The sequence below is a fragment of the Sylvia atricapilla genome, chromosome 3 (assembly GCF_009819655.1).
Source record: "Sylvia atricapilla isolate bSylAtr1 chromosome 3, bSylAtr1.pri, whole genome shotgun sequence".
In the NCBI taxonomy this organism is placed as follows: domain Eukaryota; kingdom Metazoa; phylum Chordata; class Aves; order Passeriformes; family Sylviidae; genus Sylvia; species Sylvia atricapilla.
Genome location: NC_089142.1, coordinates 36427575 through 36444380, shown reverse-complemented (window position 1 = coordinate 36444380; position 16806 = coordinate 36427575). Strand labels below are relative to the sequence as shown.

The window sequence follows — 16806 nt, the reverse complement described above, 5'->3', positions numbered from 1 at the left end:
CTCACCCTCCTGACAGTATTTTACAGCACCTCAGCAAGTGGGCTGTTAGTTGAAAAAGCACAGGCTACACAAGGATTGATCTGATGCGTATGGACACACCCTAACACAGCAGTGTTGATTTCACTGGGGCTACAAGCAGCACTGAGCTCAGACCCTGTGTGTTGGCTGCGGGAATACCACATCACAGGCCTACACCCTGTGTCTCCATGCAGTAATTCTCAATTGTAACAACAGAATCTGATTCTGTGGACGTGTGTGGGTTGTGTGAATTTGGTTTTTAACCTAATACCAATCATGTGCTCTGTCCTTTTTCAGTACTGAATGGCAAGGCCTCACTGCTTCTGTTTGCCCTCCCCCTCCCGGCATTCAGCTGCCCCTTGCCTGCTGGCTGCTTCTTTCGCCTGCCTTTGACTCATGTGACACCATCCCATGGTCCCTGTGGTCCCTGTGCAAGGGCAGCTGCACTGACCACATTGAAATCTCTCAGGGAGATGGTCACAAAAGACTCCCTTAAGCAAGGACAGCTAAACCTCTGCAGTTTCCTCTGCAGCCCAAAGGGAGAAACTGGCTCTTTCAGGGGCTATGCCAGTAACCCAGAGAAGCTGCTCTGAATCTGTCTGCAGAGGAGCCTCCCTCTCTTCTTTAGCCACACAGCAGTGTTTCATAAATTGGGGATTATTCCCTTTGCAGGGAAAGGTGGGTGGTTTGCTGAGTACGAAAAAAAACCTTCAGAAGTACAGGTACTTCAGAAATTATGTTTGCTATTCATGGCCTCAGGGCATCAAAGAAGACAGACAAAATTGAAAAGGAGAGAGGAGTGTCATGTATTTCAGGAAACACTGTATGGGAGTCTAGCTCTATTAAGCTAATCTTTGTGAATAGATGAGATTTGTATACAAGTTCTATATGCTTTCTGCACCTCTCTGCTCCCCAAGTCCTTCTGCACCTCTCTGCTCCTTTATCCCTTTAATAGCTGAAAGGTCCCCAAGCCTTCCTGATGTCTGCTATGAGATAATTCCATAGTGCCCCTGTCTGGAAATTTCTCAAAGATTTCATGGAGAGGCTGGAAAGCAGTAAACAGCCAGTTATACCTTTGAAATCTGACTTGAATGGTCTTCAGACTCTACTGAAATTCTGAACTACAGGAAGGGACTAACAAGAGCTGATGGATGGATGTGAGAAGCTAAGGAAATAAAAGGACAGACCTTCCAGGAGTAGAGGAGGGCATTATTAAGAAAACAACAATACAGATGTCTACAGTGTCAACAGGATAATTTAATGACTGTTTTTATGCTTTCTTATAAATGTCTACTGGTAATAATTGTGTAATAAAGTGACTAAAGTATTATTCTCCACACCGAAATAAATGCACATGGCTTGGTAGCTCCAGGTTTATTTGTTTACCAGTTTCTATGGAAATCCTACCCCCAGTAAACATAGAATACCCAAAGACATGTTGCAAAACCCTGAAAGAATTGGAACAAAATCTACTGAGCTTACTCAGCCTCTTGGTTTAGTAGTAAGCTTTTTGTACTCACACACTGCTTTTCCTTGGAAAATTTCCTTGCATCTCCTGTCAGAACTCTTCATGTTTCAAAATATATAATGTAAGTTTTCCTGTCACTTCCAATCACTGTTCACCCTTATCTTTTCAGATCAAAACTACTTAAGTATGTCTTCTTTAACTGGCACAAAACCAACTTATTTGCCAGACTTCAGGCCAAAATGCAGCTGAAGCCCAAGCAAGGAAAACCAGTCCCAAGTCATGATTTCATGCCCCTGAGAGTACAGTTAGTGGAGCGTATTTCCCATCCATTACCCGTGTCCCAGTTCCACAGGCTGTGTCCTGCTGTGAGGGCCATGGCTCACCTGCATCACCTTCCCGTCCTTCCCTCGGTAGAGTGTGTAGAGCTGGTAGGCTCGGACCTCGTGGGGTGGGGGTGGAGAGGAGCAGTGGTGTTTGCTCCTGCGCTTAGGCACGTTCTTCTGGGGCTGAGGGAGTGTCTGCTGATCAGCTGGGGAGATGGGGTCCGAGAGTGCTGAAACCTGCATAACATACACACAGTGTTTTGCCTATATGAGCACCTTGGTAAACTCCTCCTGGTGGGAATGGAACAAATGAATGGTGACAATTACAGCAAAAACCACTTTCATCTGAAGGCTATCTCCACCCCAGGAGCATGGTGGGGCTGCTGCCCCAACACGCCGAAGGGACCCACACCACTTCTGAACAGTTATCCCTTCTTTCTCTCTGCTGTTTTAAATCTACTGATACCTTTTCCTTTGGCTTTTTCTTTTTGCTCTTTTTCCCTTTGGGATCTGGTGAGGCTGACCGGGGTTTATCCTTCACATTATTCTTCCTCTCTGGAGGCTGGTCGCTGCTTGGTGTGTCGTCAGCGGCTGAGACACTGCCCTGCTTGAAGTAAAGACAGGGAGTTCAGAAAAGTTGCAGAGATGGGCAAAAGAAGCCTCTTTGATTGCCCAGCTTTAAGCTGCTCTGCAGGTGTGAGTGGGAAATGCTTTAGCAGCAGTGCATAACAGACTGCCTCGGGCAGCTCCTGGGGCCACGAACAAGTGATGGCTCCAAATAGTCTGAGTACTCAGTGTGTTTTTGTGACAGTCCCTCATCACAGCAGATCCAGCTGGTAATGCCAGGCTGTACCTTGCTCTGGACCACTTCATCCCGTGGCACCGACTGAGCCCTCCTTTCCTCCTTCAGTCTCTCTCTCTTCTTCCTCAGGCTTCTCCCACGGTTAAAACGCGAGACCTGAAGATAGACCACACTGTTACTCAGTGATGTCATGCTCTTTCCTACCACAGAAGACAAGTAATAGAGCAGACCTTTTCCTTGCCTGTCTGAAAGGCTACGGATAAAGGAGAGTGCACTGCCAGACGGACACTGATGAGCCAAGCAACGTGGGTGTTTATGGCTGTGAAAACACACCAGCACTGAGCTCAGTCTTTTGGGGTTCTCTGCTGTCCCCTAGAAGGGTGAGCACCTCCTCTGCTGTCCTTGAGCTGGTTCCCAAGTCAAGCGCCCAGCCCCTTTCATGCAGAAGTGAGAAGGAGGAGGAGGGCAAGGATTGTTCCCGGTCTCATGCCCTCCTGCCTTCTGGCTTGAAGAGCATTGCAGCATTTCACACAACAGAATATTAACATTTTGTCCCCATTGCAAAGCACCTTCCAGTGCTAACCACCCTTCTGGGGACGGGATATGCCGGAGGCAGGCAGCAGAGTCACACAACTCAGGAGCTTCTGGGTACAGAACTTTCTAACCCCTGGGCCACTGCAGGGAACAAGTGCCTCTTGACTGCTCCACCCTCTGCCAGTCACGACACAGGGACCTCTGACAGCACTTCATGCTGAGGCTTAATCTGCCCACCTTGCTCACCTTGGGGGCTGAAAGACTCTATGCCAATAGACCTCAGCCCAGCCCACAATGCCAGCAGAAATGTAGGAACCTTTCACAGCAGAAGGAGCAGGGGATGCAGCCTCCCAATATTAAGCGGCCTCAGCTCCATGTATATGTGTGTGTTGGGGAGAGATGCATAATGTACCTGTGATGCTTTAGTGAGTAGGAGCGCAACCTCGGGGTTATTGTGCTGTCTGGCAACCTCTAGAGGGGTCTGGCCTGCCTGAGAGAAAAAAGAAAACAGCATTTCCTTCAAAACACAAGCTACTGGACACATGGAATTTCTCTAACCAAGTTCAGTATATACTCTGTGCATAAGAGTAAAGTGACTAATTGCATTAATTTACTCAGATATAATTCAACACTTCACGACCAAATATCTTCTACTAAGCCTATGAGGAATGTTGAAGGGACTCTACATTAATATACAATACCAAAGAAACTCTGTCTCCTGCTTACATTGTTGACAACGGATGCATCAGCCCCTGCCTCCAGCAAGAGCTTCACCACCTTCTTGTGATTTAGAGCAGCAGCTACATGGAGTGCAGTATCCCCTGCCTGCAAGTCAGAAAGCAGAAAACAAACTTGTGACACTAGTCCTTGGGTCTCACCCTACAGAATCCACACTTCTTCAGTGTGTGTGCTCAGACATGAAAAAACCTACACCTGGTGATGCAACAACTAGGCTTAAATAAGGCCTAGTCAATAAAAAATGACTGAGTGGAGAGGAAGATGACAGGAGAGGGCAAGGAGCTACTTCAGTCTGAGAAATGCAGCTGGGATGCTGGTGATCTGATTTATCTAAACCAAGTGACACATGATGCAGCTTGGAGACAGCCCAGCTCTACCTCCAGTAAATGGATACGACATCTGAGGGTAGAACAAGTTTTCCCACCACAATCTTCTCTTCTTTTTTTTCCCCCCCGGTTTGATTATTTGGTGTGCAGGTGGTCATGTATCACATTACTCAGAAATACCCAGGTAAGTACCGGCAGCGAGATGGTTGGCATGCTCTTCACAGGTTTCCTCAGGAAAAACAGATTTGGGATCAGAGCCAGGAAGCAATCTGGGTCCAGCACTAACACACTGCCCTGCCCTTGTCCTGGTGCAGTGAGGTGAAGACAGCCATGATCAGATTTGGGCACTGGTAACAGAGCCAGCAACTGTTCAGGTGAGACTGGACATGTGTGTATAATGCCTTCCTGTCCCCCTGATCATGCATTTTGCCTTCATAAAATTAGATTTCCTCAGGACTAGTTCCTGTTGATAACTTAGATGAGGTGTACTCCTAAATCAAATCATTCTATGGGCAAATATGGAACAACTTCAGGTAGTGCTGGGGAATGAAGGAAAGGGATGTCTCTCTGGGCCAGGTTCACACTAGTTGATCTTAATATTCAGTGGCTCATTTTGCAACTTAAAAAACTCATTTCCAAATAAAATTACACAGTAGATTTAACATGCTGAAACCCATTTTGTTTGCTGTAATATCTCATAGTGAAGACAGAACATTAAATGTACAGTTCAGAAAACATCTTTATGATCCTCAACTACACATGGAAGATTTCCCAGGAACATGAGAAAATGTGGTTAAGCACCACATAATATGTTTATTTAGCAGATTTAACACGTTTTAATGCGCTAATTTCATTCCCTTCTACCACCCAATTAGGCTATGCTATGGGTACAGCAATCAATTGCTTTCCTATAAAACAACTATGGATGATTAATCCTAGGCTGGACTGATCATTACCTTGAATTTAGAGCATGCTTTGTCTTCACTTTTATGTCCTCTTAATTTCCCCTGCTGCAAAGTGCAGCAAAGAAAAGTATTCCAGAGGAATTCGCACTTTAATAGCATCTAAATGTCAGTGAGTTGTGCTTCACAATGTCTCTATAATGGCTATAAGATCATTAAATCACCTCATAAATAAGCAATGCTTTAAAGAAATAATGCAAATGCAATGGCAAAATAATAAACCACTGATATGCCATTACTTTAAGACTATTCTTAAAAGCTTAGGCATTTGGTGGTACAGTGGAAGACAGAGAGTGAAGCGGGATTACTTGGGTAGGAATTCCTCTTCCCAACAACTGGCCATATGCAAAGGGCACAGAGTCACAATGAGGTTCATGCACTGACCTGGTTCTTTTCATGGACAGAACAGAAAGCACTGAGCAGCACCCTAATGATGGGCAAGTGATTATAACGAGCAGCCACATGCAGACAGGTATCTCCTGCCTGCAAACAGAAACAAAGCTCTGAGCATGTAATCACAGTGAGAAAGCCTGTACTTGTCATGATGTTCAGGGATGAAATAATCCTATTGAATCAGAAAGAGCAGTAAACACCACACACCTCCACAGAACAGCAATGCCGTCTTCTCTGCAGTACAAAATCTGCTATCATGGGTGGGAAAGTTTAGCATGAGCTGGGGTCAGGCAAGGTGAGAGTAAAAATTCTTTAACCACTGATGGGAAACACTGGAAAAACAAAATGCCCTTTTACTGGCACTACAAACCCCGAGTTAGTTATATTTTCCCATTAAATCTGTTTTTCTGAACCACAAACCAATGCAATTTGGAATCTCAACTTAGGATTCCACCTAATATAGAAAACATGAGTGGCAGCCAGAGCAGCATTCCCATGAAGGGTGGCACTTGTGCAGCTGAGCCTGGGAGCTGCACAAAACCCCACAGGTTTCCATTTCTCTGCCCACTTCATCATCAAGCAGGGAAAAAATATCTGGTTTCCTTTTGCAGATTGTTTTTTTCTTTATCTTTCATGCCAGAATCATTATAAAATAGGAGGAAAGCCATCTGAAACTGAAGCCACCTTGAATCTACTTCATTTGACAGACTGACACACAGTATATATGATCTGCAGACCTGAAGCCTTCCAACATTGTCTGTGCAACAGCAAAACCCCATTTGGTTCCTTCTATCCTTACTCAAGAAATGGGTACAAGTAGTGCATCACTCAGTCCTACAAAAAACAATCCTGTTTTTTGATGATGAAATGCAATGGTTGGGTAGTGGGGTTTTTTCAATATAATTTATAACAAAAATAATCACTTAAAGACTTTCTGAGTATTTCTACAAGTTAAAACAATATACCTAAAACAAAGTCACACAAAAATGAACATGTTATTTCCAAAACTCACATTATTTTTGAGGTCTGCTCGAGATCCTCCAAGTAACAAAACACGAGTACTCTGGGAATGGCTATTCTGGCAAGCCAGGTGAAGAGGTGTGTTACCTGCCTTAGAAAAATACAGCAAAATATACAAGCCAGATTTAGAAATTGAACATAAGCATTAAAATATAAAACCTTCTTCACACACAAAGATCCACCCAAGGGTGGGAAACTGTTGTTTTCCCAAAGACATGAGATGAATGAACCCGCAGACTGCAATCCCCACTTCATTCTGGCAATGGCTTACCTGGGATATAATAAAGGCAGAAATAGGACAGTATAATGATATCTGCATTGGTCAAATCTGTTTACAGGAAGAAAAAACTCTAGAAGCTGTCTCATTCATTAGTCTCAAACAGCAGTGTTAAATATTTAATTTAAAGAACTGCAATTCTTGTGTTTTGGGTTTCCCCCATGCACAGACACAAAAAAAACAAACTGCCATGGCACGGTATCTTTAATCCCTGCCACAACTGCTGCAGGGTATTGAGCAGACCAGGGTCACAACTCCTGTCTCCTTACAATTGTGACACAAATCAGCTTGAAGTCTGGCTGGGTCTGTAGGCGCTCTCACTGGGCAGGATACAGATTTTAGGCTATTAGGAAGCTTTGATGCTCAGGAGGCACACCAGTCTCCAGCCAAGATGGGAAGGGAGGGCAAAAAGCCACCTAAGCCTCAGAGAATAACATGCTATCGTTCCTCAAAGAAGAAAATGTGCAGAAATGGACAGAAATCAAAGAAGGGTTGGTTTGTGTGTTGTCTTTCTAACATGGTGAATGATCTTATTGGTCTGACAAGTTTTTCTGGCAGCATTTGGGTGTTGTTGGCCTGAAAACATTCAGGGGTTTTGGCTCTTGGGAGCTAGAAATTAAATCACCTCAGGTAAAAAGGTTTACCAGGCTTACTACACTGCATGTTCACCTTATGTCCTTTGATTTGTCCCCCTTGCTTTCAAGACACAGATCAAAGCTGCAGGGTTTCAATTACAAAAGCCAACTCTTAGAAGTGGTCTTAGGTCTTCACGTCCCTACTAAAGACCTAAATGTAATCTCTAAGCTGGGGCAGACATGAACACTTTTCTTCTCAGCTAAATTGTGTTTAAGTGTCAACTTTCTGTCTCCCAGGTCCATTACAGAAAAGCCTCTGCAATGCCTTTATCATTTGCTGTTTGGCAGGTTGGCCCTGGTGGGAAGGCAGAGGTCCTGTGCAGTACGTGAGGACTTCAGTTCTGGGAGAATCATGGTGCCAAGGGTCAGAGCTCACAGAGTGGCTCATCTGGCTCATCTCCATGGAGTGACAAATCTCTCACCAACTTCTGAGAGGGAGACAGGGTCCAAGTTGTACCAGTCTGGGAATCTTCACTGAAATGTACAGACTGATGGAGAATCTAAAAATAAGGCTACAATTGATCTCATTGGATGATCTATCACAGCAGAAAAGGTTTTATTAAGCCAACTTAAATGAAAATAAACTGCACCTCCAGGCTGACTGCTGTGCATGAGGAATACAGCTACCCAAAACACAGTGTCAAATCCTTCCCATCTTCTGCTGTTTCACAGGTTTGGCAAATCTAGCAGCCCATATCTGTCCCAGCCATCCAATATCACACAATGCCCAGGTGTAAGTCAACAGCCTGTGGGATGCTCCTGCACATGGCACTCAAGCCTTGTTGCCAGAAAAGCGGTCAGAATGATAATGCCTTGTCATCAGCAACAAAAAAAGCTGAGAGAACCGAGAAACCATTTTGGGATTAAGTAGACTTAAGCTCTTCATTTTTCTTGAAAAGGGGTAAAAGCACGTGCAAACATGCATGATTCCCACATTTTTCAGCAGCTGCTGAGAATATATCTTGTCGATTTAGAACCACCCAAAGAGTGAAATGCAAAGGGTAAGACATCAAAGACTAGCACAGGAGCTAGTATTTAAGTTTGCCAGTCATATTTCAGCCATCAACCCTGCTGAGCTATTTTGTGCACATACTTTCCCAGAGAGGTTGCCTCCAGCTGACATAAACTGGATTGTAAGCTAAATCTTCTAATTCCCTGAGGCACCCAAGCATGCAGGATAACCAGACTTGCATATTAAGCCCACACCTTTGTACAGAAGTGTATGTGCATACACAGACAAGCATATCCAGGGATAGGAGCAAGACTTATAGTCAAGCATGGGAAGTTTTCTAAAGTACCCTTGATACAAATCTAGGTGGATATTACAGCAAAAGTAATTATAGTAAATAAAAATTAGTAACTGAAGTAATGCAAAAGAAGGAATACACATAAAATAATATCAAAGATGATATAGTTGCAGACCACAAAGTCACCACAACTGTACAATATATGCTTCTGTAGTGCCTATACACAAGTGCACAAACAGAATCACTATGGCCAGGCAACATGCCTTTTTACACTAAATCTTAGACTTGGACCAGCTGTCTCCTTTCTTTCCCAGACCCCTTCAGTTGTTGTTTTAGAGACACATTTACCAAAAATACTCAGAGATCCCCTAAAGCAATCCCAAAGCCCTCTCGCTGTCACACAGGGCACAGTGCCAGCCATGTGATCTGACCAACCCAGCAGCACAGCCATCCAAACCCTGACTCTGCTCACACCGTGGGCTGCTACCACCATTTCCCGGACTATTCCATTAACTTCTGAATTACTGAATTGCAGTGCCCCTGAGTTATAACAATTAGAATGGAACTAAAACCCTTTACTCTGTTATTCTTTCCTCTAAATGGCTCTCAAGCTATTATAAATACCAAAAGGAACATAATCCAGGTTCATTACAAGATTCTGTAAAGAGACTATGCTAATATATTAGGAAGAACTTAGCAACAAAAGGCACTTTTTTTTTTTTGTTTTTTTGTTTCCCTCTGTGACTTACATTCCTTTGGCTGTTTAATTTCTGGATAAAAACAGATTTTTCAATACCATTTTCTTACTAGTACAATCCATTTCCATTTTAAATCACACCAATCACAATGAATCTCCTCAGTATAAATTAGAGCACCACGGAGATTTCCAGAGGAATGGCAGTATTCCTCAGTGTAATTAATGTATCATTCAACGCGTTATTGAGTTTCTCCTGTGTCAGCTGTCAAAATATGAATTTCCTAATGCCTGTGGATGAACCATCCAGGCGTGATAAATGAAAAGAAAAAGAAGAAAAAAATCCCACTAAGAGGCTGCTCCCCCACCTGCTGAGAAATGCCATGGCCAGAAATCTCCAATTCTGAGAATCAGCCACCTCAGACCAGATTGAAAGCTCCTCCTCCACGGGTCTCACCTTGTTCTTGGCAAGAACGTTGGCTCCTGCTTTAACAAGCACTTTGGCAGACTGACTGAATCCATGCCAACAAGCTTCATGAAGAGCAGTGTTCCCATCCTGAAGAGCACACACACAAGAGGAGAATGTTAGGGGGCTGATTAACCAACCTACTCTCTTAAAAATACTTTCAATTTCCTACTAGCTTACTTTCTATTTTATTTTTAGAAGAGGGTAAAAATACTGTTATTTTCTGGAACTTGAAATTAGTTTATATTTACTCCTAAACTGAACTTACAGACTGGGATTCTCGAGTTTCTGGGATAATCATGGGAACTGCGCAGTCTTTTGCATAGGGCATAGTATGGTTGTACATCCCTTTAATCCATCCCTTAATGATCTGAGAACAGACTCTTCAACCAAAAACTATCAGCCTAATATAAAAGCATAACTAAATCAGTAATTTGTATTAAAGAAATGATACAGCTCTTTTTTTTCAATGTAATTGTTCCAATTACTCTGGAAGCATCAGACATTTACTGAGGAGTATAAACTGTAACTTTATCTCTGAGACCTTAACATTATTGACTGCCAAAGCTGCCATCCCACAGGGCTTTTGTTTGTCTGTTACCTTGTCTTGTCTGTCCAAAGCACAGCCCTCTTGAATCAGAGTTGTTATGATATCGGTGTTCCCTACAACAGCAGCCCGGTGCAATGCTGTCTGGTCACCCTGCAAACAGAAGCAAAGCTGTAATCGGTACAGTTCCCACCTCATTTTGATTTAATGCAAATGCAGACAACACAAACATGGGCTGCATCTTTGACGTACATACTGTTTAAATCCAAGCTGCCTTTGAAAACAGTCCCCCTAAACAACTACCATAAAAGTTTCCAAGATTAATGAAGTTACCGAAAGTATCAGAGCTACAAACCATTTACAGAAGTTTGCAAGTCATCACAATCCCATACACAGCACTGAAGCATTCTAAAACATGGCAGTATTAGAAGGCAGTGAATTGGACACCTTTGGCTCAATGTGTCTAATAGTCATCAGTGTCTGTAGGGAACTAAGGGGAATTACAAGCTGTCGTAATTCATCATTATGATCCTCCAGGACTTACAGTAACTGATAAGGCTCTCCTGCTCTGATTGCTCCATCAGCCCTGCTTAGGATAAGGAGCATGAGATGAGATTGGTCTCTTCAGCACCTTTGATGAATTTACCAATTAGTGTTAAGAGTGGAGGCAACTATATGACAAGAACCTGCAGGACCATCCACTTTTTTCTCTCGAGCAACTGGGGGATCTTGAGGTCCAAACAATTTTCATTTCTCATTGACCAGCCACGCTGCAGCAACAAGCAAGTCTCCTGCATCAGTTTATGTCCTTTAAGGCGAACTTCCCAAAAGAAATTATGCTGATGTGGTCATCTTGTCCGACTGCCCATCTATCTCCTCTCTAACAACTGCTGAACTCATTTGCTGAGCTAGGTTAGTTTTCTGCAATCCTTTCAGAAACTGAAGACTAGGGAAACTTAAACCACTGTCCCTGCCCAGGACAACCTATATGTTTTTTATGTACATGTTGGTGAGAACCTGATAAAAGAGAAGCAAGAGAAGGATTTATGAAGCAGTATGTAGGGATGTAAGAGAAGGATCAATGGGAAAATGAGCTGCAGTAGCTCCACTGCTGCCACAACAACTGGTCTTGGCTTTCCTTTGAAGTTGCTTTGAACCAGCAATGCCAAAGCACATCCTGAGTCCAGGAACAGAGACAGGCTTCAAAGTTGCACACAGACTTTTTGGGGATGAATAAACAGATTTGGAATCCAATCCATTTCTGGTTATCTAGATAATGGTCACCACAAACACATACAAGGCAGAGATATGCCATGTGTCCTAAAAAGGCTTGCAGGAAACCAAGTCCTAGATACGACACAAAGTTTCTCTTTATCTCTTTAATTATTCCCTTTAAAAATCTTTATCAGATAATAGCATATTATATTAAATACTAAAATTAGAGGATTTTCTGTATTTTTTATTCTAGAGTGTCCAAGTCTTTAGATAACTGATTTATTTGAACTATTTGCTCTCAAAGGCAATTAGCAGCTGACTTAGCAATTGCTCTTGGTGGGGTTCTTTTGTGCTAATGACACCAAATAGTCATAATCTATTAAAAAATGAGTACTGCCAACCATAACCTTTCAGTAATCCCTACCAGTAAATAATTAAAGTGGCTATAATGATGAAGTTGATTTTTAAAAATTGTGTTGAAGGTGCTTTTTAAAACCTGCCATCTTTTGTTTGTTTGTTTGTTTCTTAGAGGTTACTTATTTTACTTTTGTTCTTGTGACTGGAAATATATTTTAAAAGATTTCAACAAAGACAGTAAGCTTCCACTAAGTGGGAATAAAAGGTATTGGAAAATTGACAGCATGGCAAATGCTCTGAACTTCTGTATTTGTTCCAAATTCAAAGACAACCAAAATGTTATGGAAAATGTCCAAATTATACCATCTCACACGTACAAATGTCAAATAGTTACAGGTTACTATGACTACATGGAAATCTGCTCACCAACAAACTGAGGAAGAGTTTGCTATCTGATTTTTGATAATGGCACAGCTACTGTTACTGCAGTAGTGAGTCATGTGGGACAGCACAAAAAATAATTTTATCTATCATGAAGTGAAAAGTAATCTGCCAACCTACCCCTGCCAAGTAGTATTGATGCACCAGCAAACCTACAGAACATATTATAAAACAGATTAAAACAAAATTGCAACTGCCATTGCAGTGGATAGAATCTGACAATGAATGGTTGGTTCCTACTGCTTTACAGTAGGGAAAATTACTGTGGAGAAGACAAATTTGGGGCAGAATGGATTGTACAGAATTTGGTTTGTAATTAAGGATCTTCTTACTGGGGACTGTTTAAATAAAGGCTGTTCCTGTCCCCATCACAGTAGCTGTAGTAGGTAAAAGACTATTCAGCTTTTGGGGCTTTGTTGATATGACAGCTACTCCTAAGAGAATTTCATTTAAATTTTATTCAGATACATTTGTCTGTTTGAAAATGGGCAGCACACCTCACTGCTGCAAAGCCAGGTCCCCCTTGGTAATCCCTACCTGTGTGCTGGAGGCCATACATTGGGGATGCAGAGCAGCACTGGGACAGCTTCAGCCATGCCTCAGCTTTGTCCCAAAATACATTCTGGTTCCTGAAATGGAAGTAGGTGAAGGGACACAAGTCCTGCAAATGGCAGGCTCAAGTGCCTCCAATGTGTGGGCTTTGGTTATGGCATCTTCCCTACACAAGCATCCAAGAGTAAGGTCCAACCCACACCCTGACTGGACAAAATAAGCACCTCATCCATGTAACAGGGAGTGTCAAAAGATATTTCAAACCTTGTTTCACCAACTAAGGTCTCCCAGTATCACTACCTGGTGAGGGTCTGTCTCTATCACCACCCAGACCCCTCAGCCAGCAGGGACACAGCAGCACCTGTCACTGTTCCTTACACCTCAGCACAAACATTAACCTTAAACTGCTTGAAGTGCTGTGGAAGCTGAACCACAGGTTGTGATGGCTTCTGTGCGACAGCCGCTGAGCAACACAGCCTTGGAGAGCACAGCCATCCTATAAATAACAGTGCCTGCACCACTGCACTCTAACCGGCCTTCTCTCCCAATCAGCCAGCACAGCAAATCCTGCCTTGCCTTTCATGGAGTCTGAGAAAACAGATGTGTTGTGTTTTTTTTCACAGCATGAATTTTCAGGCAGTAATCACTGACTTTTGTACCTTTTATTAATTGCTGAAATAAATGTCCCTGAAAGCACTCAACAGAATTCTCTTTTAGCAAGGCATTAGGGGTCTGTTCCAGAGGCTCAGAGCGCATTACACCGGTAAATGAATAATAACTGTCCAGACTATTATGTTGGGCACAATTTATGATCCTGTTCCAAGAGATTTATGCTTAGGAACAGACTGCAGATCAGTAGCAATGAAGAGAGGACAACTCCAGTGCATGTCACAGAAACATGACCTTGAGAAAAACAACAGTCTCCCAAATGCAGATGTGGGCCCAAAGCCAAAAATACTTAACTGAGGCTCATAAAGTAGGCACTAAGTCTACACTGCTGAATCTAAATCCCCTTTCTCAGACTCTGCCTAGCCCTGAAGGCAGTTCAGACTCAGGAGATTCCACTCCAACATGTCCATGCCCTGGAAATGCCAGCTTGCAAGGAGGGTACAGGACACTGCATCACGGTGGCACGGCACATCCTGGCCTGCACCGCCCTAATGCACGTGTTCCCCTCCCTCTCTCTCGCCCTGTGAGTGCCCTTGTCACACACCTGATGGAAGAAGATCCACACATGTTGCAGGTACAGCCACCACCCTTCAAAATTAAGCCAGCGAAGGAAGAGGCCACTGGCTCTTCCATAGCAGACCAGAGGTAGAGGTACTCACTCACTTTGTCTTGCTGTGGCAACACTGCAGTGTTGAAAGTTCTTCACTGTTAGGAAAAAGTATCTTGGTATTCACTGGGATAGTAGGAGGCTGACACTAGGAGACTGGCATAGAAATCTGCATGCCCTGATGCAGAGGATGCAGGACTGAACATCTGAGAGCCCCACCTGTGCTCTTGCACAGCAGCAGGTACATCTCCACAGGGGGAAACCATACTCTTTACTGAAGGACTTTAACAGCTGCTTTCAGGAGAGGCTTACAGGCTGGGAGTTCTGAAGAAAGGCAGACACCTAAATCTTGATTTTTCCCCATGGACTTTGGCATTACTCTTTCTTAGCACTTCTCTGTTGGCATGGCTGTTAGCATTTGCTCAGTGTCCTGGTGTTTGCAGCTATCACCTTGAGCTTCCTCATGTGCTGACTATCTTAAAACCACTGGGACCAGGCACTTGGAAATTGGGCAGGTATCTATTTACATCTGAAGTTCACCCTAGAGGAAAGGAAACAACACAAGTGACTTCCAATACAGTCTGATAGCTCTCCTGAGTTACTGGAGTCTCTATTATGGACTCTAAGGACCCAAATTAATGAGTTTTGGTTTACATTAGTTTGTAATATATGTTAATTTTTCCTTTCTCTGATTTAAAATCCCCAACCTATAACCACATTCTTTCCTGTACATTCCCATTTTCCAGAGCATCCAACAGTCGTATGATACCCTTTAAGGCCCTTTTCCCATGTGACACTTTGCCTTCTCACTTCCATGTTTGCAGAAATCAACAGAGAATCTTGCTGCAGGAGGATTGCACCAAAATCAGAATCATAGAATGGTTCAGGGTTGGAAGGGACCCTAAAAATCATCTGGTTCCAACTCCCTTCCCATGAGCAGGGACACCTTCCACTAGACCAGACTGCCCCATCCAGCCTGGCCTTGCACACTTCCAGTGATAGAGCATTCCACAACTTTGGCCAACCAAAAATAAACAGCCAAAACAACCAGAAAAAAACTCATCACTTCAATCCCTGATACAAAGTGCTGAACAGTACTTGTAAAGTCATGTAATATAAAATTAAGCCACTAAATTCACAGAAAAAAAGTATCAAAGTGTTCTATATTCAAAATATAACCAAGTGTTAAATACTTGCAGGAGCATAGGAGCATATGTGAATATGCTGAAGCAGCTGTACACAAAGGAAACTGAATATACTCTCATGTTTCTCAGTGTCTCTGTGCTGCTCTCCTCCTCTTTTGCTAGAGAGGCAGTCATGATACACAGTTAAGAACAGCTTCACTCTGCACAATAAATAATGATACATGACCAGCAAAAGCGATCAAGGCATGAAAAATAATCATGAACAAAACAAATTACAGCTTAAATGAAACGGGACCACAGGAATAAGCCACTTTGCATATTTTCATTCAGCTAGAAATGATTATGAACCCTGGGCTATCCATTTGAAACTAATTTTCTGCTTCTTAAACCGGAGCTTCCAGGAAGGAAGTTTCGGGGCCTTTGGGCGTGGTTTTCGATGAACTGGCTTTCCCGGTGAGATTTGAAGGGTGCAGGCAGGGCAGGAGCGGGTGCAGAGCACGGAGCGCCATGCAGCCATGCAGCCATGCAGCGCAGGGGGCGCGGCCGTGCCGGAGCTGGCAGCATGCACCGGGACGGGCGGGCAGGCGCAGGGCAGGGCTGATGCGCAACAGCTCTAACCTCCTTCTCTCTTTCTGATCTTCTAGGGTCCTTCCTAGCCTTTCTCTTCTGGTTTCTCTTATTTTTTTCATCCTTGATTTCCTTCACCGGGCCAATTTTCTCCTGGACTATTTCTGAGGTGTGTGCTGTATGGACACTCATTGACCACTCCGAGATGGCACTGGGATCCCAGTAAGAGTTGTCAGTATTGGCAGGGAGAAGGAAGGAGCCAGCTCCCGGAGTGGCATATTCTACAGAGCTGGACTCCACCGGCTGAAATTCATAATAATCCCACTCCAGGCCACTGGAGGTCATTCTTCAACTAATTCTTAAGGCTCTACCGTGCTTAAGGAATATATCTGTAGAACATGAAAGGGAGCATTTTAATCTCTCCACAAACAATTAGCAGCTTTCAAGTTTCTTGCTATCATGTGGCAAATTAAAACTTGGTCTTGATTTTGATCAAAACTCCAAAATAAAGTGTTTAAGTTTCTCTCGTTATTTCGAAAAATAAAATGTAGATAACATTTTTTGATTTTTGTGTGCTATCACAACGTCATAGACCAAAATCAACAAATTAATTTGCTTTTCAATTAAATATACTACTCCCCACTCTCACAGATGTTTTCATATCTGAACCTAAATCTGTATTCCTGAAAAATAGCAATGAAACATACAGATGTTAATCAACACTTGAGACTAAGATGCCTTCACTGCCACATAAGCACACAGTAAAAGTGACTGAAGGCATAATCAGGAGATGGCAACTAAAA

At 43.1% G+C, this 16806-nt stretch overlaps 1 protein-coding gene across 1 annotated transcript in view; it reads right to left on the bottom strand.

Annotated features, from left to right (window-relative positions):
- ANKRD6 (ankyrin repeat domain 6) overlaps positions 1-16806 on the bottom strand; it is a 33217-nt gene that overhangs the window by 5670 nt on the left and 10741 nt on the right. Inside the window, 9 exon segments of the mRNA XM_066315139.1 lie at positions 1870-2046; positions 2276-2413; positions 2663-2767; positions 3558-3635; positions 3872-3970; positions 5556-5654; positions 6577-6675; positions 9895-9993; positions 10505-10603. Of these exon segments, the coding sequence (XP_066171236.1) occupies positions 1870-2046; positions 2276-2413; positions 2663-2767; positions 3558-3635; positions 3872-3970; positions 5556-5654; positions 6577-6675; positions 9895-9993; positions 10505-10603 (993 nt within the window).